This window comes from Indicator indicator, chromosome 14 (assembly GCF_027791375.1).
Source record: "Indicator indicator isolate 239-I01 chromosome 14, UM_Iind_1.1, whole genome shotgun sequence".
NCBI lineage: Eukaryota > Metazoa > Chordata > Aves > Piciformes > Indicatoridae > Indicator > Indicator indicator.
The window spans coordinates 8,626,086-8,650,531 of record NC_072023.1 but is presented as its reverse complement, the minus strand read 5'-3'; the positions used below and the strand labels follow the sequence as shown (position 1 = coordinate 8,650,531).

At 51.3% G+C, this 24,446-nt stretch overlaps 2 protein-coding genes across 3 annotated transcripts; one reads left to right on the top strand and one right to left on the bottom strand.

The window, feature by feature from the left end:
- Positions 1-123: 123 nt before the first annotated feature.
- On the bottom strand, positions 124-16,500 carry PLA2G6 (phospholipase A2 group VI). Of its 2 annotated transcripts, XM_054386673.1 has the most exons (16): positions 16,292-16,500; positions 15,589-15,804; positions 14,605-14,785; positions 12,972-13,159; positions 10,874-10,970; positions 9,733-9,915; positions 9,413-9,521; positions 8,692-8,841; positions 6,954-7,044; positions 5,912-6,075; positions 5,275-5,425; positions 4,959-5,095; positions 4,173-4,327; positions 3,045-3,212; positions 1,858-1,931; positions 124-1,355 (listed from the first exon to the last, which is right to left on the bottom strand). In XM_054386673.1, the coding sequence occupies exons 1-16, from the start codon at positions 16,498-16,500 to the stop codon at positions 1,214-1,216; spliced, it is 2,415 nt and encodes an 804-aa protein (XP_054242648.1). In that variant the 3' UTR covers positions 124-1,213. The 2 variants fall into 2 exon arrangements, with proteins under 2 accessions (XP_054242648.1, XP_054242649.1); XM_054386674.1 differs by lacking the exon at positions 8,692-8,841.
- A 953-nt stretch (positions 16,501-17,453) lies between these two features.
- On the top strand, positions 17,454-20,771 carry MAFF (MAF bZIP transcription factor F). The gene is made up of 3 exons (XM_054386634.1): positions 17,454-17,474; positions 18,637-18,690; positions 18,774-20,771. The coding sequence occupies exons 1-3, from the start codon at positions 17,454-17,456 to the stop codon at positions 19,185-19,187; spliced, it is 489 nt and encodes a 162-aa protein (XP_054242609.1). The 3' UTR covers positions 19,188-20,771.
- Positions 20,772-24,446: the final 3,675 nt, after the last annotated feature.

Below are 24,446 nucleotides of genomic sequence, written 5' to 3'. Positions count from 1 at the left end.
AGCCCAGCTCCTGATTTTCTACCTCCAAGAAATTCAGAATCTGCCAATTCAGAATCCCTCTGGAACCTTGCAGGATGGTGAAAGACAAGACAACCACAGAGAGCATGAGAGTGGTACCAAACACAAACCTCTCTTTATTTCAGGTGATATTAGTTTTACATAGCAGCACTGGTCACAGCAGCAGTCCATGCCATAAAAAGGACACAATGAAGAATTCAGTTTTTCAGTTTACTCCTCGAAACAACTCCAAACAGATACATAATTTATTCATACATATGCAAAAATTACTGCAGGAACACTGAGTGGTAGAGCAGTCATAATGGGATTTCTAGCAGTGAAAAAAGTAAATCCTAGTTGTCACTGGGTCAGCTTCTTTGACAGGAACTGATCTCAGTGCATTTCAGTTCCACACTAAGAACAAAGAGAAACAATTTCTCTACCAAGCCAAGGCTGTTGTCCATCTTGAGCTTGCTCTAAGTCAAGACAGGCTTTCACGTCTCAGCCCTTGAGCAGAAAGCACAGCAACACAGTCTCTGGGGGTCTGCCCCAACCCTGGGCTGCCAGCCCATCTCAGAGGGGAAAGAGGAAGGTGCTACAGAAGACAACTGGCAACTGGAAAGGTAGCCCCTCCTCCCAAGGCAGGTCACAACATTCTGCATCATATCTACTTCAGAAAGCTGCAGCATTTCTGCTCCCCTTCAAACAGGGTGTGCTGAGGGAAGAATAAACCCTTTTCTCCGTATTACACACTCTGAAACACCTGGGCCTCAGAGGCCCAAATAATCCCTGAAGCCTTATCTGGCCTTGGCTCATTCTGTGGTAGAAGAAGGTGCACAGTGCTTTGTCAGTAGTGGTGCTGCACAGACAGGAGACAGACTCCTGCTGCTACAGCTCACAACAGGTAGGCGAGGGCTCTGGCTTCTGGGGAGGGCTGTAGTTTGAGAACAGGGCAGCAAAACCGAGCACAGTAGCACGGGTGGGGTACAGCACAAAGGTAACCATCAGCATCTGACAGCTGTCCAGAAATACATGGGTTTGGTGCAGAATACACTCCAGTATGTGCACTGCCATCTATTACACACAGTTAATTCCCTAGTAGTAGTAGTAGTAGTCCCTCCCCCTACTCAACACCTTAATTCAAGGGCAAATCTGAGCCATTTTAGTGTCTGCTGCCCCTTGCCATGGGGAGGCAGGATGGGAACCTGAGGGTAAGTCATCGGCAGAGATGTTGCACCAGCTGTTCAAACTGCTCACGCTGCTGGTAGATGTAAAGCTGCGTGTCCCAGAGAGCGTTCACCAGCACGGTGTCATTCACCTCATCCAGCATCACCTCTGTGTGCAGCTGAGGGCTAAGCCTGCAGACAGCAAGACAGCATCACCAGCTGGGCACAGACATGACCACCACAAGGCAGAGAGCCTGCCAAGCATAAGACCTGCGCCAAGTGGCTCAAGCTGTCCTGGGTGTCCGCTCGCCCTCATCTATCAAGCTTCCAAATCAGAAGCCTTGCCCCTCCTTCAAGGCCCAACCACACTCGAAACTGAGCTGAAGTTCAGCAACTGAGTCTCAAAACATGCTTTGCCTGCTGGAAAAGGACAGGACACATATCCTGGAAGGACTGTGTTAGACAGCATTCCCTGACCCCCACTAACTGACACCAGACAAGGGGTGCTCAGTGCCTCAGCTCATACAGTGGGCCATGTTACATCACTGAGGCACAAGGAGAGAAGACAAGGGAACAGGTCTGGGCAGGCATGCCTCTGGAGGTGACACTCTTTGGGATGACACATGCCCCAGCCAGGTCTGAAATGAGAGGGATAAAAATCAGTCTGAGCAGAGAGCAGAAAGGAAGCTGTTACCGGAAATAGGGGACGTCCATCATCTCGCACCAGGCCCTGGCACGCTCCACAGCTGGGCCATCTGCGTCAGTGCACTGCAGGAGAAACAGGCCCTCAGTTAAGAGCTCAGCTGCCACACTGCTCTCCCTTGCCTGCAAGAGGCTCCCCTGTCACCAAGTCAAACAGCACAAACCCCAGAGGAAGGAGGGGAAACCCAGAGGCAAGTGCATCCTGGATGGCACTGCTTACCACCAAGAGTGGGATGGCTTTTGTTTGTTTGCTCGGTTTTTAATAGAACAGCCACGCTCCTGATCCTTGGGACATAAGGAATTGCACCCTACAGATCCTCCATCCATCACAGCATCAGATAAATTCTCTTAAAGAAACCTCCAGGATAATTTAATTACAGCCTCCTTAGGATTTTACCTCTATTCATTTCTGTCCAAGTACCAACAGAGCCTGTGATTACTGCAGGGTTTCTGGGCTACCCTGGCACAGCTTCTTTGCAAGCCCTCAAATAGGGGAAGCAGAGGGACCTCTTTCAGAATTTTCTGCCTTTAGGAAGCTAAAAGTTGACAAAGCAACAGAATTAAGACTGTAGTCAGGACTTTAGTTCTGATCTGTCTGGCTTTTAGTCACTTAGAATGTTTTCATGCACAACATTTAATGACCTTCTTTCTGAAGCATGGAAGAATGTGTGCCTATTACACACCCCTAGTCACAGCTCTGAGCTACTGCTTTGTGAGTGATATTCCCACTTCTCTGACATTTGCTAACTTCTCCTGTGGGATAACAAAGCTTTTATAAAGAAAAAGGGATTGCTATTTTCTAAGGCATGATTGGGCTTTGGTCCAGGTTGCTCAGATGATAATCAATGCTTCCTGGAAAGATACTGAGTTTCATGAACTCACACCTACAACTGTTCCTAAAGGTCACTGACCACAGTTCCTGTCCTCAGCTCCTTTCAGCTGCAAGAACCTCCCTGGACACTCAAAACCCCAGACGGAGACAAGGCTTGAGACCTGCTGTGCTCCCACAATTCTTAAGTTACCTACTACATTCATTCCTTGATCTGACCATGGTCAGAGCAGTTCCAAGAAAACAGAATTTTCTCCCAAATGGAAGAAGCTGAATACTGGAAATGTTTGCTCTTTCCCTGCAAGGAGTTTCAGGAGCCTTCCACCATCCCCTCCCCTTCCAGTACTCACACAATCCACCACCATCTTGCCAAGCTCTCTGGCCCCAAAGACAGTCTTCGCCAGCTCCCAAGGGTTGGAGGGGCGGAAAACATCCACAGAGCTCACTGGGACCTGCGGAGGCTTCCCAGTTCCCAAGGACACCACCAGTCCCAATCTTCTTACTTCCTGCCTCTGACCCTGTGGACAAACAAATCTTTTGCTTGCAAGGACCAACAATCTAGGTGGAACATGTCTTTTACAGCAGTCTTAGGGAGTCTTTCACAGCTCTGAAAACCAAGGCAAAAGGCTCAGCAGCCTTTTCTCTCCTACATCCTCCCCCTTCAGTACTGCCTGATGAAACAGCTATAACCCATACTGTCCTGTCCCTTACACCTCTGGTTGTACCCAAACCCATGGAATCATTCCCAAGATGAGTCCTAGGACCAGGTGCCTGTGAAACAGTCTGATTCTTTCAGTCATCTCAGCCACAAGCCGCCCTTTTCATCTGCAAGGAGCAGTAGCTGCCAGTAGCTAGTCAACTTTGTGAGCCACTTGCCACACTACAGAAGGCATTCACTCTTCAGCCTTGCAGAGTGCCCTCTTTCAATTGTCTTCTCAATTTAGTTTTGGGCAGAAAAAAGCCCTGCAGAATTGCATCAAGGGCAACACAATACCATCAACTGAGTCAGCCTTGCTCAAAGTAATCAGGACAGAACAATGGGGCTGCCTCCTTGTTTGACACCCTTGTCAGAAGGGGAATTTCACCTCTCAGCCCCCATTCAAGGAGCACAAGGAACAATGAGTACAAACTTGAACACAAAAGATTTCACCTCAAGATGAGGAGGAACTTCTTTACAGTGAGGGTGACAGAGCACTGGAGCAGGCTGCCCAGAGAGGTTGTGGAGTCTCCTTCTCTGGAGACATTCAAAACCCACCTGGATGCATTCCTGTGCAGACTACCCTAGGTGATCTTGGTTTGGCAGGAGGGATGGACTCAGTGATCTCTGGAGGTCCCTTCCAACCTCTAATGTTCTGTGATTCTGCGATTCCCAACACATATCCCCTTCCAGGGTGCTGCATTGCTAACTTGTTTATCCACTCCATTCCCAAATCCTCTTCACCTACAAGGGGTAGCCCAGTTACCAGGATTTCCCTCACCTTCTTGATCAAAGTCTTGTTGTATTCATGGATCTCTGCCATGGCATCGAGGGTGGGGTTGTTGGCCAGCAGCCCACCATCCAGGAAGCGACCTATCGGCCGGAAGTAAGTGGGAGCTGCACCGCTGCAGCGGGCAGCGCGCCACACCAGCTGGTCTAGAGGGAGAGAAAGCAGGCAGCAATCTTCCTGTGTGCAAGAAGCACCTTGCCTTCACCAGCATGAAGCAGGAGGGCCTGTAAACCCCAAAGACCCTGCCCTAGACAGTTGTGCCTCTTTCTCCCAACAGTAGTGCCTCTGCTTGGATGCACAGGATTATTTTAGGAAGCTTTACAAGATGTCCTCAACACTTGCTATGTGATCTTGGGTCAAATTCACTCTCAACCAGCTTCATTGCTGCTATTTTGATGGTGAACCAGTTACGATTGCTAGACAAAGTGAGAAGTAAGCTGGAGGGGGCTGCACGCTTCAGTTACACAGCTTTTCCATATCAGTCTGCTCCCGAGAGCCCAGGGAAAGGTATGGACTGTATGTTGGACTGCTCTATCAGACCACTCCTCATGAACCTCACTTACAGCCCCTATTCCTGGTACAAAAGAAGCCAAGGGAGGAGGAGAGTGGACAAAAGGGAACCATCACTAAGACCAAGCTACAAGTCAAGATCAGGGATGAGCCATACTTTGGCCACCCCCAAATTTTATCATAATGGGAAGAAGAACAAGAAATCTCTCTCTGATGGACAGCTACCTCCCCTGCTGACCAGCTGAACTGCTGTGTGCCAGCATTTACCTTCTGGGTGAGTGAGTGGTTTGAAAGATGCACTTGTCTTGTACTCAGTGGAGATTTTTGTCTCTGGTACAGGGTAGTTTCGGAAAAGGTGGAGCTCAGCCGGCTGCCGGTCGCACAATGTCCCTGTCACCATAACCCTGGGGGAGAGGATATGGCAGAATAAGCATAAAATGGAAAAATGACAAACTCAGGGCTATAGCAGTCTGCACATCATGCTCCTCCAGATCTGCTCTAAGGAGAGGCTGAGCATATCTGCTGAGAGGTATAAAGTACAGTCAGGAGAACATCAACCAGCACAGCCCCAGGCAGGACTTACTTGGGTTTTTTGACATCTGTCATTTTGGTGTTTTCCCCAAATTCTTTCTTCAAGAACTCATCCAGGGGCTCTGACTCGTAGGGCCGAGAGCCCCGGAACACCATGTCCTTCATGCGGAAGTACAGGCAGCGCATGTAGTCCATGGACTTCCCTGGGACGGGCAACGGCATCAGCAGGAGCAGGGGGTGGGAGGAAGGGCAGGCAGAACAAAGAGCATATCAGAGCTGGGACTTTGCAGGACCAGTGGGACCTGGGAGGCAGCACTCTCAACCTTATCCCCTTCCCAAGCTGCCTGTCACCTGCTCAGGCCTCAGCAGCATGACTGGCAGGGCCTGAAGAGGAAGGGCAAGCTTGGAGCGCAGTTTCCTGCTACCAGAAAGTGTTGAGTGCCTTGCTGTAAAATCCCCATCCAGAAAGCAGGAAGAACAGAACATTGCACTCTGTCACCACACACCCCGTAAAACCCCCCAAACTGCTCAAGGCCAGATGCCATGAGAAGCAAGCACAAATCAGAATTTCCTTCATTAACAAACGCCCCTTCCCTCCCTTGTCAGGGACAACGAATCTCAGCTGGGACTCAGAGAGGCTGCTTGCCTCACAGCAGCAAGAAGGGGCCCATTAATTGCACCGTGCTCACCATGTACAATAGCCAAGGCCAAGATGCCTCCAGTGCTGGTCCCTGCAATCCAGTCGAAAATCTCCCGAATGGGACGGCCTGCAGCTTTCTCGATAGCCAGGAGGAGCTGGATGAGCACCAGGCCCCGGATGCCTCCTCCATCCAGGCACAGGAGGCGGTCATGACTGGAGGGAGACAGGCACAGATGACTGGGAGCTGTGGGGCAGTTTACGAATCACAGCATGCTACATGGGAACACCAGCAACAGGCACACTGCAGCAGTGTAATCAGTGAGCAGGTAAATCCAGTGGTGCTTCCTCAGATGCAAGTAAGACTGGACACTGTCAGATAGGACTTGGGCAGACCTGGTGCACCACCACTTGCTCTTTTAGCCATCCCTAACCTTTGTGTGTCCATTATCTCTCCAATGGATTGTTTAGAACTTATCATTATTTTCCTTTTTACACCCAATAGTGATTTATTTGCATTCTAATACTTTCTGTTCAAGATATGTGGAAAATTTTAAAGGTACAGCCTAAAACTACCACAATCTGCACCAGAGAGACTTTCACAAGATGAAACTGCATCCAGGTCCCTTACTAGGCAGTAGTGGGCATTGCATCACAAATAAAGAGCAGACAGCCCTAAGCTCCTGCTAGCAGCACTTCAATGCCAACCTGCAAGGTGAGGTGCAGGCACCGCCAAGGCACTGCACAGCCTGGCAAAAGAACTGGGTGAGCATCAGGGCAGCACATGGAGATGCGAAAATCACAAACCAAAACAGCATTTGGTGCCCAGTGGCAGAGGGGAGGAACAGAATAGGGGTTTCACCTGCTGAGCTCAGACTCCACTGCAGCTCCAGGGCTGCAGACAGGAACTGGTGGTGGCTATGGGAACAGAGAGCTGTCACAAGGTTCTGGCAAAAACTGCTAATATCAATGGACATTAAATAATGTCAGCTCTGAGGATGACACACTCAGGGGTGTGGGTGGGAGAATTCACACACTTAGATTTCACCTTCAAGTCGAATAGGAATGTGGACAGAAGCTGCCTCCTCACTTACGTTCTTCTGCCCTCAGTGGGAGAGTCCACAACATCTGGTGCCTTCAACAACTGTCCAAGCGTTGTAGAAACATACAGGAGGTCCTGGTATCCTGGAGGGCCAGGAACATGCAAAGGGAAAAAAAGAAAAACTATTACAGACTGCTCTGCTATGTGACCCCTCTAAAGTGTACCTCACAGACAGCAGCCAAACAAATTATGCTTAATCAATTAGAACACCTTACATTATTCTCCCTGCTTTCTCTCTGCCCCTAGAAAGCTTGGTCAGGGTACCCAAACTTCCCAATAGTGCAGTAAACAGTTTCCACAATAATGACACAGAGAACATCCAATTCCATTCCCAACCAAATAAAACTCCCTGCAGAAGACACCAGGCATCTTACCCATAGCCACTAGGTAACCCCCAGATTAAACTCCACACCAAAGATGAGAAATCCCATCCCTTACAGCAGGCAACTGGAGATGCACTGGCAAAGATGAAGGACTTGTAAAAGCAGATGATGAACACAGTAGGAGAAAGAGAAGGCAGAGCCCAGCAGCATGCTCGCTACGCAGCTTACTGCAAGCCATAAGATAAAATCTAGATCTACTCCTTTGAGGTAACCTAGGCAGGAGAGCTGTGGGGACAGGGTGGCTTGTCATTACCCCTCAGCTGATGCACACCCAGGTGTGCTACCCTGGGAGCAGGGCACCAATCCAGGCTAGGTGAGAAGCCAGCCTGCGAAACCAAAAGACAGAACAGGGGGAGAGAAGTTAAACACTCCTGCCAGTATCCAGGTCAGAAGGTGGCTGTGGACGACAACGAATGTGGTCAGGAGTTTCTTCAAAGGTCAGAATCCGTGACGAAAAAGGGCCTTGCTCTGTCACTGCAGAGCTGAAACTGGGGGAGTCACCTTCACAAGGCCATGATGAGAAGAACGTTCTCTATGTCACCAAACAGAGGCTTGTGGTGACACAGATGCATTCCAGGGCCTGGAGGGGGCTGTCCTCTAGCCCCACAGGAGGGCCTTTGCAAGGGAAACCACCACCGACAAGCGGCTGTTATCCGTGTGCATATCCCTTTCACAAGGGTCAGAGCCCTGCTCCAGGTCGATTCACCGACTGCTCACTCTGCAACCCCTCCCACTGCCTCTGCCCACGCTCTGAAGCTCCCCAGATGGACACCTAGAATAGACCCATGGACTAATTCACACAGTCTGGGCAGCACAGAGCACAAGCTATGACAAATCGTATGTCCTAAGGTAGGCTTTTCCTATGAGTAACATAAACCTTGGGACCAGGGTCACCTATCCTTGGCTTTCATCCCTTCCCTCTCCCAACTGCCAGCTTCCAGGATGCAAATGAGCAACACTTTTAATTTTCTTGTGCCCAGCACAACACTGGAAGGTCCTCAAATCAAACCAGCAAGTACGTGTCCTTCTCTGTATGACTCAGTGGATCAAGTACATGCAGACAACTAAGACCTACATCTCTTCCAGAACAGAAAAGAGAATCAATCTTCCCTTTCCTTTTTACACAGCTGCATTGTGTCAGGTCTATAAAACAAAAGTTTAGAGGACACACACACAGAGGACAAGCAGAGAAAAGAGAGGGGATCCTGCAACAGCTGAAATGAGGACAGTGACCAGAAACTGAGAGCTAGGAGGCAGTCCCTAGAGTGCAGCCCATCTGAAGAAGAGATCTGAGAAAGCACTGTGAAGCAGGAAGAGAGAGTGAGGAAGGGCCAGGGAAGGCTTTACCTAAGCCGTTGAAGCTGCTCCGAGAGGAAGGTTGGCCTTCCAGGAAGGAGGCGGCAGATGGTGCCAGGCTTGGGGAGTCAGGGTTGGGTGGGTGGCAGCGTTCAGTCCCTACAGTTTGCAGCAGGTCTAAGAGCACTTTCCGGTTCGCACCTTAGGTGACGAAGGGGGAGTCACACATCAGAGAGAGAATCACTGCAGGCGCACACCAGGGGCAGCTCTGCCAAATTGACAGCAGCCCTGACCCTCACACAACCTCTGGGATGATCCAGGGAAGAGGGTACACCCTGGGTTTCTCTCCCCCAGTGCCAGGCATCAGAACTTGTGTACAGCAGGGCTACCCAAAGCTGTGCAGCTTCAAGGGTGTGCGCCACACACTTCTTGCCACCGAAGAACTGCATGCATCTGCTTATGCCTGGGTGGTTCAGCAGCACTGTGTCATCCCACTGTGAGCCTGCAGTGCCTGACATCATGGCTTGAAAGAGGGGAAACGTGCCAGCTCTTCCTCTTTCATCTCTGCTTCACAGAAGAAAAATTCATCAAGTGCTACTAATACAAAGCCTACACCACCAGCTCAGGAAGTGCCTACCCTGTGAGTGACTAGAAGCTGGCAGAGCACGTTGGAGAAGCAGCACTCACGCTTGGCATGTTTTCACCTCTCCCCAAGGCGCCGTTCTAGCCACCAAGGGGGGACAGGATGCTAGCTGCTGACATGCTCCCTCACCTTTGCTGGTCCTGGCTGCCAACAGCCCTGCTGTCTCGCCAAAATCATTGGGGATCTCAACATCTCCTCCAAACACGATGATTGCTTTGATCATATCCAGGTGGTCATGCTAGAGGAGAAGAGAAAGCTCAGTCAACAGCCACCCTCCCCTTGGCTACATGACTTCTCATTTCCCTCTCTCCCTTTTTCATTAGCTGAAGCACCCACAAGGGATCACTTCATGAAAGACAACAGCCAGAATATCAAAGGAGTCTGCCACTGCCTCAGCCTTTCACAAAAATCCTCCCTCTCCTTTCCAGCAGCCTCTGCAGAAAACTCACCTTCATGGCCAGATGCAGGGGTGTGTTGCCATCCTGACCTCTGGCGTTGGTGCGGGCCCCGTATGTCAGCAGCACCATGGCGCAGTCAAAGCGCCCCCTCTTGACAGCAATGTGCAGAGCCATGTCAGCCGTCCTGCTGGTTACATTCACTTCAGAGCCATACTCAAGCAGCAGCCGTGTCATCTGTGCCCAAGTGGTGCATGTGCCAGGTCAAGAAGAGAGAAAGCAAACGTGAAGTCTACTGCCTGGGTGTCCAAACGATCCAAGTCTCATGGCAAGCAAAGCAGGGGAAAAGGCAGGACCTGTAGCCTGGATATGGCTGCTGGCAGAGATCAGCTGCATTGTTTCAAGCATTGAAGATGGGGTTTCTCTTGTCTTTTGCCACAGATGGTTTCACAATCTGGCTAGAGCTTCTGGCTGTTTGGGGACTTAGACACAAATACAGCAACTGGTTGAGAGCAATGGAGAAAAAATAGTTCCTACTCAGGCCAGAATCCTTGCAGACTAGAGGGGAAAAGTTTGACTTTGTCTTTGTAAGCTAAGCAGATTTATGCCTTCTCTGAAAATCCACAGGACATTTCTGAGAGGGATGTGAAAATGCAGGAAGGAAAACAGTCCTGACATGGGAATCTTCTCTGCTTTTAATAAGCATTACTCAGGTGCTCCAGCATGGCTTACCACACCACCAATCTGCCTATCTCTGGTGGAAGAAGGACCATGACATGCAACCACTCAGTGCCAAACTCACACTGTCCCTGCAATCTGCAAGGCATCAATCTGCTTCCCTCGGTGAAACTGTCACTAATGAGAAGAGAGCTCCCCCCAGGGGTAACAGTGACACCACTGCAATTTCCCCATCAAAAAGGGAAAAGGGACAAGCTGGCAGCAGCACAGCCAAGGGTGACATACAGGGATGAGCCCACCCATTTGTTTCACTGCAAGGCTCCAATGCTCTGACCACCATGGCAAAGAGCACTGATCAGCACAGGGCAAAGAGAACCAAACACCAGGCTGCGTGCTGGGCTCTGACACTTGCAGAGCTCTGCACATGCACACAGGAAAGGGAGAGGTCAGCAGCAGGACAAATTAACCCAGTGCTGGGTGGTAGCACAGGCCCTCACCACAGACTGGCTCCGTTTACCTCTGCCTTCTTCGCCCAGTGCAGTGGAGTGGCTTCGTAGCGTGGGTCTTTGGAGCGAACCTGGCTGGCATCCACCTCGAGGATGGCCTGGGCACACCTAGTAAAGACAAGGTGATGAAGGGATGGGTGGCTGCCATCCTGACTCAAGACCTCTGTTCACATCAGCCCCTGCCTCCCACTCAAGGCCTTTTGGGAAATCCTTCAGCAGCAGCATGCTCTCTGCAACACCTGCAAGCTCTTCAGCTGCAGCTTTGTTTTGCTCTTTTTAGAACGGAAGGCTGCAAGAGGAAGCGAGCAAGCAGCACAGCATTTGGAGGAGGCAGGAGAATCCCTTCCCAGTTCCAAGTTGTGAAGCAACATCTGGGGGCTTCTCCAGTATAAAAATACAGCATTTCTGGAAACTCTCAAGATACAAGGGGAAATTCTTCACTTCTCCCTCTCTCTCCATTGAAACATGAGGATAAAACTGAAATAGCTAAATAGTTGCTGAAATTAACAACCCACATACTTTCCTGTGTGTGAAAAAATCACATCTGTTGTGAACAGACAAACATCTAGTGCTTAGAAAACATGGGTAGGTAGACTTCTGAAACAAGCCCATGCTCTCCACTCTGAACCACCACCACCACCACAACTGTGCACAAGAGATGGAACCTCACTGCAAACTAAGGGACCTAAACACATTTTTGGCTTGTGAATATGTCTCTAATGCTGGAGGAAAGCACTTTTCAAAGTGCTGAAAAATTAGCTAGCAGCAGCCAGTGTTGACTTGAGAGCCCCACATGTAATACTCTATGAAAATGAAGCATTATAAAGCAAAAAAGAGTCCTATTTCTCCAGGGAAACCAAAAGAAGGCATAAACATCATGCCTCGTTTGATTCAGTTCCAGAGTATGTTATCAAGAGTCAAGAATACCTTTGGCCCACAGGAGATGGGAATAATTAAGCTTTGAAACAAAAGTTTATTAGGATCAGAGCACTCCAAGGCTGAGGTACAGCAATTACAAGTACTATTTAAGCATCAGCAAATCATCTTCTCACAGCTCATTCTGAGAAAAAGTATTTCACAAACAGTTCTTTTAATAAAATCCCCATCTTTCTCCCAGTGTCTGATACTAAATAATAATAATAAATAAATAATAAATAATAAATGAGAGAAATTCAAGGAAAAACTGGTTTTTTTGGTTTTTTTTCTGAAAGTGTTTCTTTCAGATTAGCTGCTGGAAAGTAGCTCCACAGAGAAGGACCTTGGAGTCTTGGTGGACAATAAGTTATCTATGGGACAGTGATGTGCCCTTGTGGCCAAGAAGGCTAATGGTACCCTGGGGTGCATTAAGGAGAGTGGCCAGCAGGTTAAGGGAGGTTCTCCTCCTTCTCTACTCTGCCCTGGTGAGACCACAACTGGAATATGGTGTCCAGTTCTGGGCTCCCCAGTTCAAGAGGGATAGGGATATACTAGAGAGTGTCCAACAGAGGCTACAGGATGACTAAGGGACTGGAGCACCTTTCTTATAAGGGAAGGCTGAGAGACCTGGGGCTGCTTAGCATGGAAAAGACAAGACTGAGAGGGGATCTTATTCGTATTTTTATACAACCTGGGTGTTGCTGGGTGTCAAGAAGAAAGGATGAGTGTCTTTTCAGTGGTGTCCTGTGATAGGACAAGGGGCAATGGATACAAACTGGAACACAGGAAGTTCCACCTCAACATGAAGAAAAATTTCTTTACTGTGAGAGTGACTGGAACAGAGCACCGGAACAGGCTGCCCAGAGAGGCTGTGGAGTCTCCTTCTCTGGAGACTTTCAAGACCTGGCTGGATGTGTTCCTGTGTGATCTGCCCTAGGTGATACTGCTTTGGAAAGGGGATTGGACTCAACGATCTTCAGAAGTCCCTTCCAACCCCTACCATTCTATGATTCTTTCCTGTATCAAAAATTCTCTGTTCTTTTGTTAATTTGCTGAGGCAGCAGAGGACAGCATAGGACATTTTCCTACTGAGCACTGCCCCAAAAGGGGTCTAGTCTGGAGCAATGCTGAGCAAGAAGGCAGGTTCCCAGGTTGGAGGAAGAGCCCTGTTCTGGCAGCCCAGTGGTTACTTACCCTTTCTGAGAGAACTTCAGTGCTGTGTGAATGGGGTAGCCCAATGTCCCCATGATGCTGCACCTGGCACCACATTTCAGCAGAGAACGAACCATGTCCTCTTTGCCCAGCTGACAAGCAAGATGCAGAGCAGACAGCCCTTCATGGTTCAAGTGATCCAAGCCAGTAGTTGGGGTTCTGCCCAGGAGCTGGGAAGAGGAGGCAATACATAAATAGACACAGGAGAGCACTATCAATCTTCCTGAGATCCAAGAATAGAACCTGGAGCACTGGGCTCTTCATGGTGCTAAAGCCTGCTCTGTCCACCCCAGCTTCCAACAGAGCAGCTATGGAAGTGCTCCTTGTTTTCTCTTCTCAAAGGGTTTATCACTGCTCTCTGTTCCCTTTTCCTCTGGCCTGGGTGCTTTTGTGAAGCCTTTTTGGCTGAGAGGTGTCTGATCACCTTGCAGCCCAGCAAATTCCTTTTGTCTTCCACTGCATGAGCCAAGCATAGCCCCACTGAATGGGAGCACTCGTTGAAATCAGTGGTTTCCTCTCCTGCTGTAGCCCCACCAGTTACCAGGGCCAGGAATGAGGCAGGAGCTCAGCTTCCTCTGCAACTCCACCATTGCTTTCAGATACAAAGAAGATTCTATTTAAAACATACATGTGGGGTTATGTTTGAAGAAATTTTCCTACTCTCTCCATAAATGTTAAGACCTGTTACCTAAAAATATCCCACTGCCATACTGGGGAAGCCCTGCAAAGCCTGGCACGCACAAGAGAAGCAGGAATTTTCTCTGCTTTAGCAAGGAATCAAGACAGAAAAAGAGATACAGGAGACAGGTCAGACATGGAAGTATTTCTTTAACAAGCCAAATTCCTGCCATCAGAGAAATAAAGGAAGGGGTTATCTTTTTAATCCATGATTGTCATCCCTCCTGCATTAGGAAATGCCAGCACAGGCAAAGGGAGAGCTGTCACAACAGGTATTGGGAAAACAGGAGGACTGCAGCCATAGAGGAAAGCTGGTCTCATGCTTGCACTGGGTGCTTGGGAGCTGACAGACCTGAAGAACCCAAGGTGGAAGTCCACCCACACCCTTACGAACCCCGTCACTCTGCCCAGCCCTTCTCAGCAATCAAGAATGCCTCTGGCTTCAGACTGTCTCTGTCTTGAGGCTCTGATTGCTGTCCCCTGTGCAAGGCCACTCAGTTCAAACAACAGGTTCTGCAGCTCAGGAGAGCTGAGGGAGGCTCTGAACTGTCCTTCAGTCTGTGGGCAGTGCATGCTCCCTCACAGCAGCCTAAACAAACACTCCCCAATGGGAGCACTCTGCCCAGAATCAAATACCCTGCTTGGAGGACAGCCAAGGGCCTGAAGAACAGCAGCATGAAGGCCTCAAGCAATGATGAAATCTGCCTGAAATCCTTGTTCCACTGCAGGATGGAATCTGGAACATGTTTACGGGAAACGGCACAGGTGCAGGGGGAGGAAAGAGGCTGAAATCAGCCTTGAGCGTGAACTTGATGCTGCAGCAGATGGAACTGACTTTCTCTTGCCTTGTCTCCAGCTCTTTTCCCATCTCCTTCCTCACACCATAGGAAGGACCTATTCTTGTACTGCTTCCCCTCTGCTTTGAGATCCCTCGCACCTCAATGATGTGGGGGCTGTTCCCTCGCACAGCATAGTGGAACACGGTCTCCCCGTTCCTGTCAGTGGTGTCCACCCGCGCGTGGCACTCCAGCAGCTCCAGCAGGCACTCCATGTCTCCCTTGCGGCATGCCAGGTGCATTGGGGTGCAGCCATTCTCACTTTCTGTGCTGTTCACGCAGCTGCAAGAGACAAAGCAACAGGAGGTCAGGGAAGGACTGTGAAGACAAGGATGTGCTGCTGCCGCTGCCCTGGGAGCTGACACCAAAGCACCTTCCACATCTGCAAAACACTCAGCTGGTGGGAACCACTAGGTTCTGGAAAGCCCGGCCTTTTGCGAGGGAAGGAGCACTAGGAAGAGCCACCAAGCAGCCCTGACACAGACCCTCTCCCAGACATATCGCTCCTACCTCTGCCCACCATGTAAGAGCAGATTTCCCTACCCAAAGGAAGGCAGGAGATGGGTTACAGTCAGTAACCTGGCAGAGGTGCTGCCACTAGGCCCTCAGCCCCCTAATTCGTCACTAGTGTCCCTTATCCTCAGTGAACTTCCCTATGGGAAGAGCAAGGGTTTGCAGTCAAAAGCTGTTTCCAGATAGTCTACTCTCTTATGGTTTACAAAGTCAGCCACAGCCTCCTCCCAAATGCAGTTCCACAAGGGTTCTAAGCATCTAGTGAGTGCTTCTAGCAAAACACTTAAATCCCATAGCTCAAACAGTAGAGCTCCAGGCTGATGTTCACAGCAGTAGGATGAAAGCCCACCAATACACAGTGACCATCGGATCCCCTTTGCTACCACATCCATCATACAGGCAAGACACACCACGGCTGGCACTATGAAACTCAATTCCCTGCAGTAACCACAGGTGCTAAGCTCCCACCAGGAAGCAGCTCCCACTACTGGAATCCCCTAATCTGGCCTAGTCTGCCCTTCCAAGATCATTTCCACCACCAGGCCCACCAGAGACCTCTCTCCACCACTTGCCTCAGAACATGGTTGTGCCGGAAGCTCTCCCGATGGCCGATCTCCACTGCAACGTGTGCTGGGGTCCAGCTGGGGTGGTTGCGGAGGCAGTCACTGAGTTGTTGGAGATCCTCCAGTGACAGGGGCTGGCGCGAGCTCTCATAGAAAGGGCGCAGCTGCCCAGCATACTGCTCAAAATGTGCCAGAGCATCTGCTTCATTGTCGAGCTGGAAGAGCCTGGAGGAGAGGCAAACACAGGGTTGGTCCTGCTTAAAGAAGCAAACTCCATCCCATGTATCTAAGAGAAGCAGCTCTTCTCTAAATGTTAATGCTGGCGACTTTCCCATTCCTCTGCATCTGGTCTCATGCTCGTTCCAAGGATAGAATGGTGACAACTTCATTAGCAGAGAGCATCTCCTCCCCCTGAGGAACTTTTGGGCTTAAGTATCCTCTGCTCCAGATGCTAAATCAGCAGCAGCTATGAGTGCATGTTCTGAGCCAAGTACTTATTTCACAACTGCCTGTTTTCACAGTGTTTGCACTGTCTGTTCTGACAAGCTGTTTCAGTGACGACTCTTCCACCAGCACAGACAAGGGCCTCTCACTCCTCACGAGCCCACCTACTGACCAACAAGTCACCCTACACCCACAGGAGGCAAGCGCTGGAGGTTTCGGGTGTTCAGTTTCACGCTAGAGTAGTGATTCTTTAAGGTCTATCACTTACCGGAAAGCGACCTGTGGGCTCTGGGGATTCACCAGCAGACAATCCCATGAGCGAGTGAGGCTGTTCTTATACAGGACCACCCTGCCATCTTTCTTCAGACAGGTGTGAGCAGCATACTCTGCAGCTGGCACCTCCTTCACCCGGTATGGGTTTGTAAATATTTGGGTGACGCTGTTGATTGTATTCACCAACCGGCCAAAGAACTGCATCGTCGTGGACCCTCAGGTGGCTTCCCCTCTGTGTACTGAGGGAAACCCAGGGGCACAGGCTACGTCTGGGCGAGCCTTGCCCCCGCCCTTCCCTAAACTTAGCGACCCAGTGCAAGGAGAATCGAAAGCTGTCAGTGTGACACGCCGCCCGAGAGGAAAACCCGGCACCGGCGCCTGCGGTTTCTTTTCTAGCTCTTCTCGAAAGCGCAGCCACTTCTTCTCAGCGACTCATGGAGACCTTTGACCTCCCTCTCAAGGGCCTTACTCTGCTGCCTCAGAGGAAAACACGCCCCTCCACGGCCACCCCCGGCGTTCCGCCGCTTGCTCGTGCTGGGTGGAGCCGCTCCCCTGCCGGGGGAATGGGGAGGGCTGAGTGGGAGCGGAGGCGGAGCGAGATCCGGCGGGCTGGGGTTGAGGGCGGACCCGGGTAAGCCCGGCTCTAGCGCCCGGAGTGCAGCGGCGCCCGCAAAGCACGACGGACTCCCAGCATTCCCTGTGCCGGACTCCCGGCCCGTTCCGGCAGCGCCAATCGCGCACCGCCCACCCCAGAGCGGCCAATCAATGGCGCCGCTCCCGGGGTGGGTCAATTGGGGCAGGGGAGAGCAGTTCGTGCCTCTGCGTCACGCCCGCCGCTAGCCCAGAAAAGGGCGGGAAGGCAGCGTCGCCATCTTTGTGAGGGGCTCCTTAAAGCGGCAGCAGTCCCATTCCTTTGGCCTTGGGTGGGGGCGTTCAGCTTCTGGTCAGGGCCGTTCACCGGGCGTGCGTCATCCTTAAACCTGGGGAGAAGCCAGCCGCGGAGGAGCATGGCTGCATTTATTTAATACTCTTGCCAGCGTCAGAGGCACTGCTGTCACCCCGGGAGCTTTAAGGGAAATTGTCGCTTTAAGAGCAGGGGTCGCCTCGCGCGGCAGTGGGGGCGGGGCGAGGTGACGTCACCGCATGACTGTGTTTTTATGAATGAAAAGAATCCGCGGGTGAGTAATCGCGGGGAGTGGGGCTGAAGGCGCCGCCCGACGGCCCGACCCGGCAGCGGCCCCGCAGGGACCAGCGCGGCTACCCGGTAAGCTTCGTCGGGCCCGACGGGGTGACCCCGCTGGGGTGGCCCCCTCCGCTCCCGCCTCTGGCTTCTCCCCACGCGGAGTGGTCAGGAAAGAGGGCGGCAGGTTTCGATGCCGGCTGGAGGCCGCTCTGCCGCCTCCGGGTCCGAGGCAGGGAGGTGGCGGTGTCCGCGATCGGACCGCCATCTGCGCTTCCCTCCCGAATCTCGGCCACCGCCCCGAAGGGAACCGTCGCTGGTCTCCCGACTCCGCGACGGCTCCCCAGTCCGGATTGCATCAGCTTTCAGCCTCCACGGCTCCACCTTCCCTGCCGCCCCCCTCCAGCCCCTCTCTTCTCCGCGCGGCTCTTTCGGCCCCGTCCTGGGTTCCCGCACCTCTCCAGGGCTCACGTACTGGGGAGGAGGCTCCCCGAGTTAGGCAGAGGCTGCTGGGCTGCAGTCTCGGCTCACGGCTCTCTGCCCCAGGGACGGGGAGTTACCGGCCAGGCGCCGCTTCGGTGGCTTATTCCCCCTGGGCTGCTGAATCACGGGGCGGCCGCTTCTCGTCCCCCTACGTCGCGTGGTCACAGCCCCGACCCATGGCCACTGGATCCTGCAGACACCTGGTCCTTGTGCCGAGAGCCGTGGTGCCCTCGCCCGCCGGGCACGATAGCAGTGGGGTGACACCTGCACGCCGGTCCCAGCTATGTGGCTTCATCGCGGGCTCGCCCCGTGGGGCTCCTGCTTTTACTTTCCTTTCAGCCTCAGGTGGGTCTTACCCACCTTTCCTCCCTGGGGGAAGGACTTGGTTTTCCAGCAGCTGGGCTGGAGCATTTCGAGTCCCCTGGGCAGAGCAGCATCACGACCACCTCGGCGTGGGATAAAGGAGGACTGGGAGGGACAACCTTCCCCTGTTATTATTACTGTAACTCCGTGTTACTATTATTACCATGTACTTCTTAAAGGAATAGGGATGAGTCACTTCACCAGCAGAGGGGGACGTGGACACTGGGCAGGGGACCAGCAGGGTCAGCGCCCTCTGCTCTGAGGCAAGGGGCATGGGCCGGCACTGACCAGCTTTTCTCTTGGCTGTTTGGCAGGGTCAGCGTGAGGCAAGGATGGCTGCAGACGGGCTCTCCAGCAAGGCCCTGAAGGTGAGCACCAATGGGATCTGAGGGCTGGGGGCCAGGGTTCTGGTTTTGAGGGGGTTTTGGGTGACCGCCTTTCTCTCCACTAGGTGAAGCGAGAGCTGGGGGAGAACACACCGCTGCTGTCAGATGAGGAGCTAATGGGGCTGTCAGTGCGGGAGCTCAATCACCACCTGCGAGGCCTCTCCAAGGAGGAGGTTGCAAGGCTGAAGCAGCGTCGGCGGACTCTGAAGAACCGGGGCTATGCTGCCAGCTGCCGGGTCAAGCGTGTCTGCCAGAAGGAAGAGCTGCAGAAGCAGAAGATGGAGTTGGAGTGGGAAGTGGACAAGCTAGCCCGGGAAAATGCTGCCATGCGCCTGGAGCTTGACACACTCCGTGGCAAGTATGAGGCCCTGCAGGGCTTTGCCCGTACCGTGGCCACCCATGGGCCCTCCACCAAGGTGGCCACCGCCAGCGTCATCACCATCGTCAAGTCTGGTGCCAACCAGGCCGCCTACTCCTAGTGCTGGCCTCCATCCCCTGGGTGGGAACTGACCCCCCCGGGGTGCCTTCCCCCATGAATCATCACCCATAACCTCCCTGACCACCTCCCAAATGGGTCCTGTGCCCAAAATCCTCTTCCTCTCATCCTTTGACCTCCAGCTCCCCCATGTGGGCAGGGCTGCCACAGCATGGGTGCTGGGGTTGGAGGAGAGGACCCCCGCAGTGGCCCCAAGAGCCCCCTTCCCTCCAACCCAGCTTCATCCCCTGATGCAGCCTCCCTGGCTGGGCACTCCTTGACTTAGAGGGGTGCAGGCAGGAGAGGGTGACCCCACACAGGCAGCAGTGGGAAGCATCTCATGGCTCCAAGCTGGCAGGAAAACCCTGGGTGCCTCCTTTTTTGAGGAGAGCATAAGAGAGCGGAGTGTGTGCCAGGCACTCCAGGAGCACATGCCAGGGAGGGAGGAGAGAGCAAGGGGCAGAAGGGATACCATGGAGAGAGGTATCAGTGTTTGCCCCACAACTTGGACTGTGGCTAGAGCGGGGTGGGAGGTGACAATGTGGTTGCAGTCTCTGGAGATGGAGATGGTAAGGGAAAGTGGCAGGCCAGAGTGGGAGAGAAAGTGGCTGCAGGAGGGTGCCTGGTAAGGGTGAGTGGGATGGGAAAGTGATGTGACAGCTGTGGTGCTGGGGGAGCCCAGAGGTGACAGGAAAACTGGGGATGTGAGTGGGTCAGCCCAGGCTGTTGTCCACAAAGGAGAGAAGCAGTGGTGCTGTTTTATCTCTCTGCATCATACATATCCTTCACACCTCTTCCTGCCTACAGAACACTCAGCCTGGCTGGCTGGGTGGCTCTGAAACGCGGCAGGAAGGAAACGGAGGCAGCTGGAGCAGAGATAAACACTGTTTTGCTCTCCATGAGCTGGACTGTACAGCCCCACCAAGCACTCCCTGGTGCTCCACCACCTACAAAGCCCATGGAAAGATGCTCCTGGCCCCCAAGAGCCAGAGCTGCAGAGGCAGAGAGAAGGGTAGATGTGCAGGAGGTGGGAAGTAAGGTGGAGAGCATCCCTGTTCCTGGGAGCCTGGCAGACAGGTAGTCTCCTCCCTTTGGTTTTCCTCCAGCTTGGACACTGGTGTTTGACAGCTGGCTCTTCAGCAGGCTGAAATGCTGGATAAGAGTTGGCCTTGCTAAATAAAAGGGGAGGCAGACCCTCTTTGCTGTAGACGATTCCCCTCCCGATCTCTGCCAACACTGCTCATGCCCCAGTTGCCACGCCAGCCGCCCTTGGCTGCAGCCCCCATCCCCTCCTGGAGAGAGGTGCCTGCCACTAGTGGAGGGGCACTGTGGTTAGCATCCCCCCACTCCAGCTCCTCTTGGGTTTATTTATTGCACGAACATAAGTTATTTTCACGTCCTCTTTGCCATTCCACCTCTCGGCACAGCCAGGATGTTGGTACAGAGCCGTACTTTATATTTTATATATGCAAATCACATTTTATCTTATATAGAGAAAAAAAAAACAAAACAAAAAACCAAACTTATTTATTTTCTGACTTATGGTATGTGTCCTACCTGACTCCTCTGTATTTTGTAGACTTTACAAATAAAGCAAGTTCTCTTTTTTTTTTCCACAGTGAGAGTGCATTTGGTCATTCTTCAACTCCAGGACAGAGCTGTGTCCTCAGACCAGGTTTTTCTAGCTCTCTCCAGCTTTGCTGCAGGGCACATTCACAAATGTGCACAAAAAAGACACAAGGAGGGGGGACAATTCATGACTTTTTGGGACAAACACAGGATTTTTTTTTTTTTATTGTCTCTGGAAGAGAAGGGATCTTTAAGCAAGGTTAAAGCAGAACATCACCCTCCAAATGTCATAGAATCAACAAGACCTCAGAAAATCATCAAGTCCAATCTATCAGCCAGCACCTCATGACTAACTAAACCATAGCTTCAAGTGCCACATCCAGTCCTTTTTTGAACACCTCCAGGGACGGTGACTCCACCACCTCCCTGGGCAGCACATTCCAATGGCAAATCTCTCTTTCTGTGAAGAAATTTCTCCTCACCTCAAGCCTAAACTTCCCCTGGCACAGCTTGAGACTGTGTCGTCTTGTTCTGGTGCTGGTTGCCTGGGAGAAGAGACCAACCCCTCCTGGCTACAACCTCCTTTCAGGTAGTTGTAGACAGCAATAAGATCACCCCTGAGCCTCCTCTTCTCCAGGCTAAACACCCCCAGCTCCCTCAGCCTCTCCTCATAGGGCTTGTGCTCAAGGCCTCTCACCAGCCTCGCTGCCCTTCTCTGGACACGTTCAAGTGTCTCAATATCCTTCTTAAATTGAGGAGCCCAGAACTGGACACAGTACTTAAGGTGATTACTGTGTCCAGTTCTGGACTCCTCAATTTAAGAAGGATATTAAGGATATAAGTGCTCGCCTCTAGGAGCAGTTCAGCTGTGCTGAATCATCTTTTCCTAGGAATGAATGCTTTTTGCTAGAAAAATTCCCTGCAGGCTACCCTTTGACCTGATGCAGGAGAGGCAATCAGGGCAGCTCTACCCTAAAAACATCCCTGCTGAGTGAGCTCATTCTGACTTAGGAACAGCAAGAAGGAAAGCAATGAGTTGGTGTCTGTGGGTGGCAGGGGAAGGAAGTATGGCAGGTGCCTTACACAGATGTGAAGCTTGACCCGTTCCCCATAGGGAAAAGCCACCCTTCCTTGGAGCTGGGGTGGAAGTGGTGAGCATGTTCCCTTGATGCCAAGTGGACCGGGTCCCAACCTCACAGCACTCAGATGGTCATTCTGGGTTTTATAGTCAATTTTTTTTTACATTCATGGTCTCTCTGCTACTGCAAAGTGCCCCAGAGCAGAAGAAAACAGCTGCTACTTGCTGAGGCTTGTCTCAGAGAAAACAGCCCCCTTTCTCCCACAGCTCTCCTTTCTCACACCCAAGATCAAGTCTCCCACTTCAGGTTTCTAGACAGATGGATTTCACTCCTGCCTTGGGCCCTTAGTGATGCCTTGGCCCCAGGCTGCTGTAGCACTGCTTCTCCATTAGCTCCTGAATATACAAAGGGCACAAAGCTCTCCTCCCAAGGACTACAAAGACAGGACATACGGATGCCCTAAGCCTCAGCACCTGAAATGATCAAAACTTGAAAAAAAAAAAAATCAGTTCAGACAAGCCAGACAGATAACAGCACACAGAGGCAGCTTAAGTACAATCTATATTATCTCTATATTTTTATTTGTCATCATATTTGCTCATTTCTGCAGAGTATAACATCACAAAGACCAAAATAGAGAGCGGCTTGTCGCTGAGCTCACATCAGTTAAACACGATAGGTACAAAACTAGGTGACTCTGTCTTATTTATCATACATTTTTTCAGTCATTTATATACAAAGAACTAATCTATATGGAAAAGTAATAAACAAATCCCATGGGTATGTTACATGGTAAACAAAAAGGAAGGAGAAGGGAAGCAGGTGAGGGAGAACAGCTCCAAGGGCCTAACTCCTGGAACCAACACTAGGCCCTGGGCTACCATGAGCAGACCTGCAAGACCACAGATGCCTTGGTCTCCTCCGTCTCAAGCTCTGGGTCTTCGACATTTGTTTCTCTGGGCCAGAACAGATTTTTGAGCCAGTCCTTGTTCTGGCACTTGCCTGTCATGAGGGAGAGCAGGAAGCTGAGAGATCATTTTGTGTGGTGTTAAAAAATCCGTATGTATATAAAACTATAACACATGGCAGCTGGCTGTCATTTGGGCACTAGTTCTTCACCGGGCTTCTTTAAAGGCAGCTAGTGCAAAAAGTGTTATACTTGAAACCACAACACAGGAAGCTTTGAGAATATCCAGATCTTCTGCACAGCATATATATGCAGCATAGATTTCATAATAATTGCTAAAAAAATCGCTTCCCCAAGCCTGGATCACCTTCAAGCTCAACAAGGCAACCCCAGAGATTTCAGATCTCAGCTACCCAACACAACAAACCTTGGGGAAAGTCACCAATTAAGTGACACTGGGACATCATCAAGGCCTGCAAATTCTATGATTAAATGGAAGGAAAGGGGAGGAAGGGATTGTGTCCCTTGCCCCACTTACTTAAGAGAGCAGGGAAGTTTAACATAAATACCTCACATTAAAGGACTATTAAATCAAAGCGATAGAAGATGGAAGGAAAGCCCACTCAATCTTCAGCCCTGCTTTCCAGGCTACTTACAGCATGAGGGAAAGGAGTTTTCACATCAAGCCCACACAAAGCCTGGCTGAGAGCTTTTGCACATCCATTCAAGCAGCGACAGATTTAGGAGCAGCAGCAACTGCATGGCATTGCATGATGTGTGCAAATGGGGACATTCAGCAGCATAGAAGCTGCTGAATCCACTGACTCTGCCTTCAGCTTCCTCAAGAGTCAGCACCACTGCTCCTACCTGCTTCACCATCCCCACAAACTGAAGACTATGGAAGGAGACACTGTCCTTAATTAAGTCTTCCCCCATCTTCTCCTCATAGCAGGGAGCAAACACACCTCTCTTCAAGTCCTTTTCCCCTGCTCATGACCACAAGCTTCTGGCAGAGGTGCTGAGGAAATGAGTAGCTCTTTGCATGTGAGCACATGGATTAGAATACAAGAGGAAAAGTAAACTCCAGGAAGTGACCATGCCCCAGTTCTCCTAGCGGAGCAATGGGGGGCAATCTGGAAATGCACAGGTCTGCTGATGGCAGGGTGGGCATCAAGTGGGAGAGCAACAGAGAAACTGCAGCTGAGAACACAGCAGCTTGCTCCAACATCTCCCATTCCTGCTTGGGGTTAGTGATGCCTGAGTGTGCTCACTCCTCCTCCCTTAGACAATTTTAAGCAAGCAAGAGGTGTTTCCTGGACCCTGGACAGATCTACAGAAGAATCATTATTTTCTTCTGCACTAAATACCTAGGGACCAATCCAAAACCCAACAAAACCAAAGGGAAACTTCTTTTCCCACTCCTATGGATGCTGGCTCCACCTTTGATAGCACTGCAGCTGCTGCAGGGCCTGTGAATATAACTGCTGCCTGGGAAACCAAGAGGGACAATTTTAACCAGCCATGTCATGTCAGGTTTCAAGTCTGCTCCAGTTTGGCCCAAAACAGTTATGGAAATAAAACACAAAGTAGTGTGAAACATCCCTTCCTGAATACTCCAGCCTAAGGGCAAAACATGTGCAGCCTGCAGGGAAAGTGAGTGATGACAAGCATGGGGAGAGCTACCTACAAGCAACCAGGACCTGTTCTG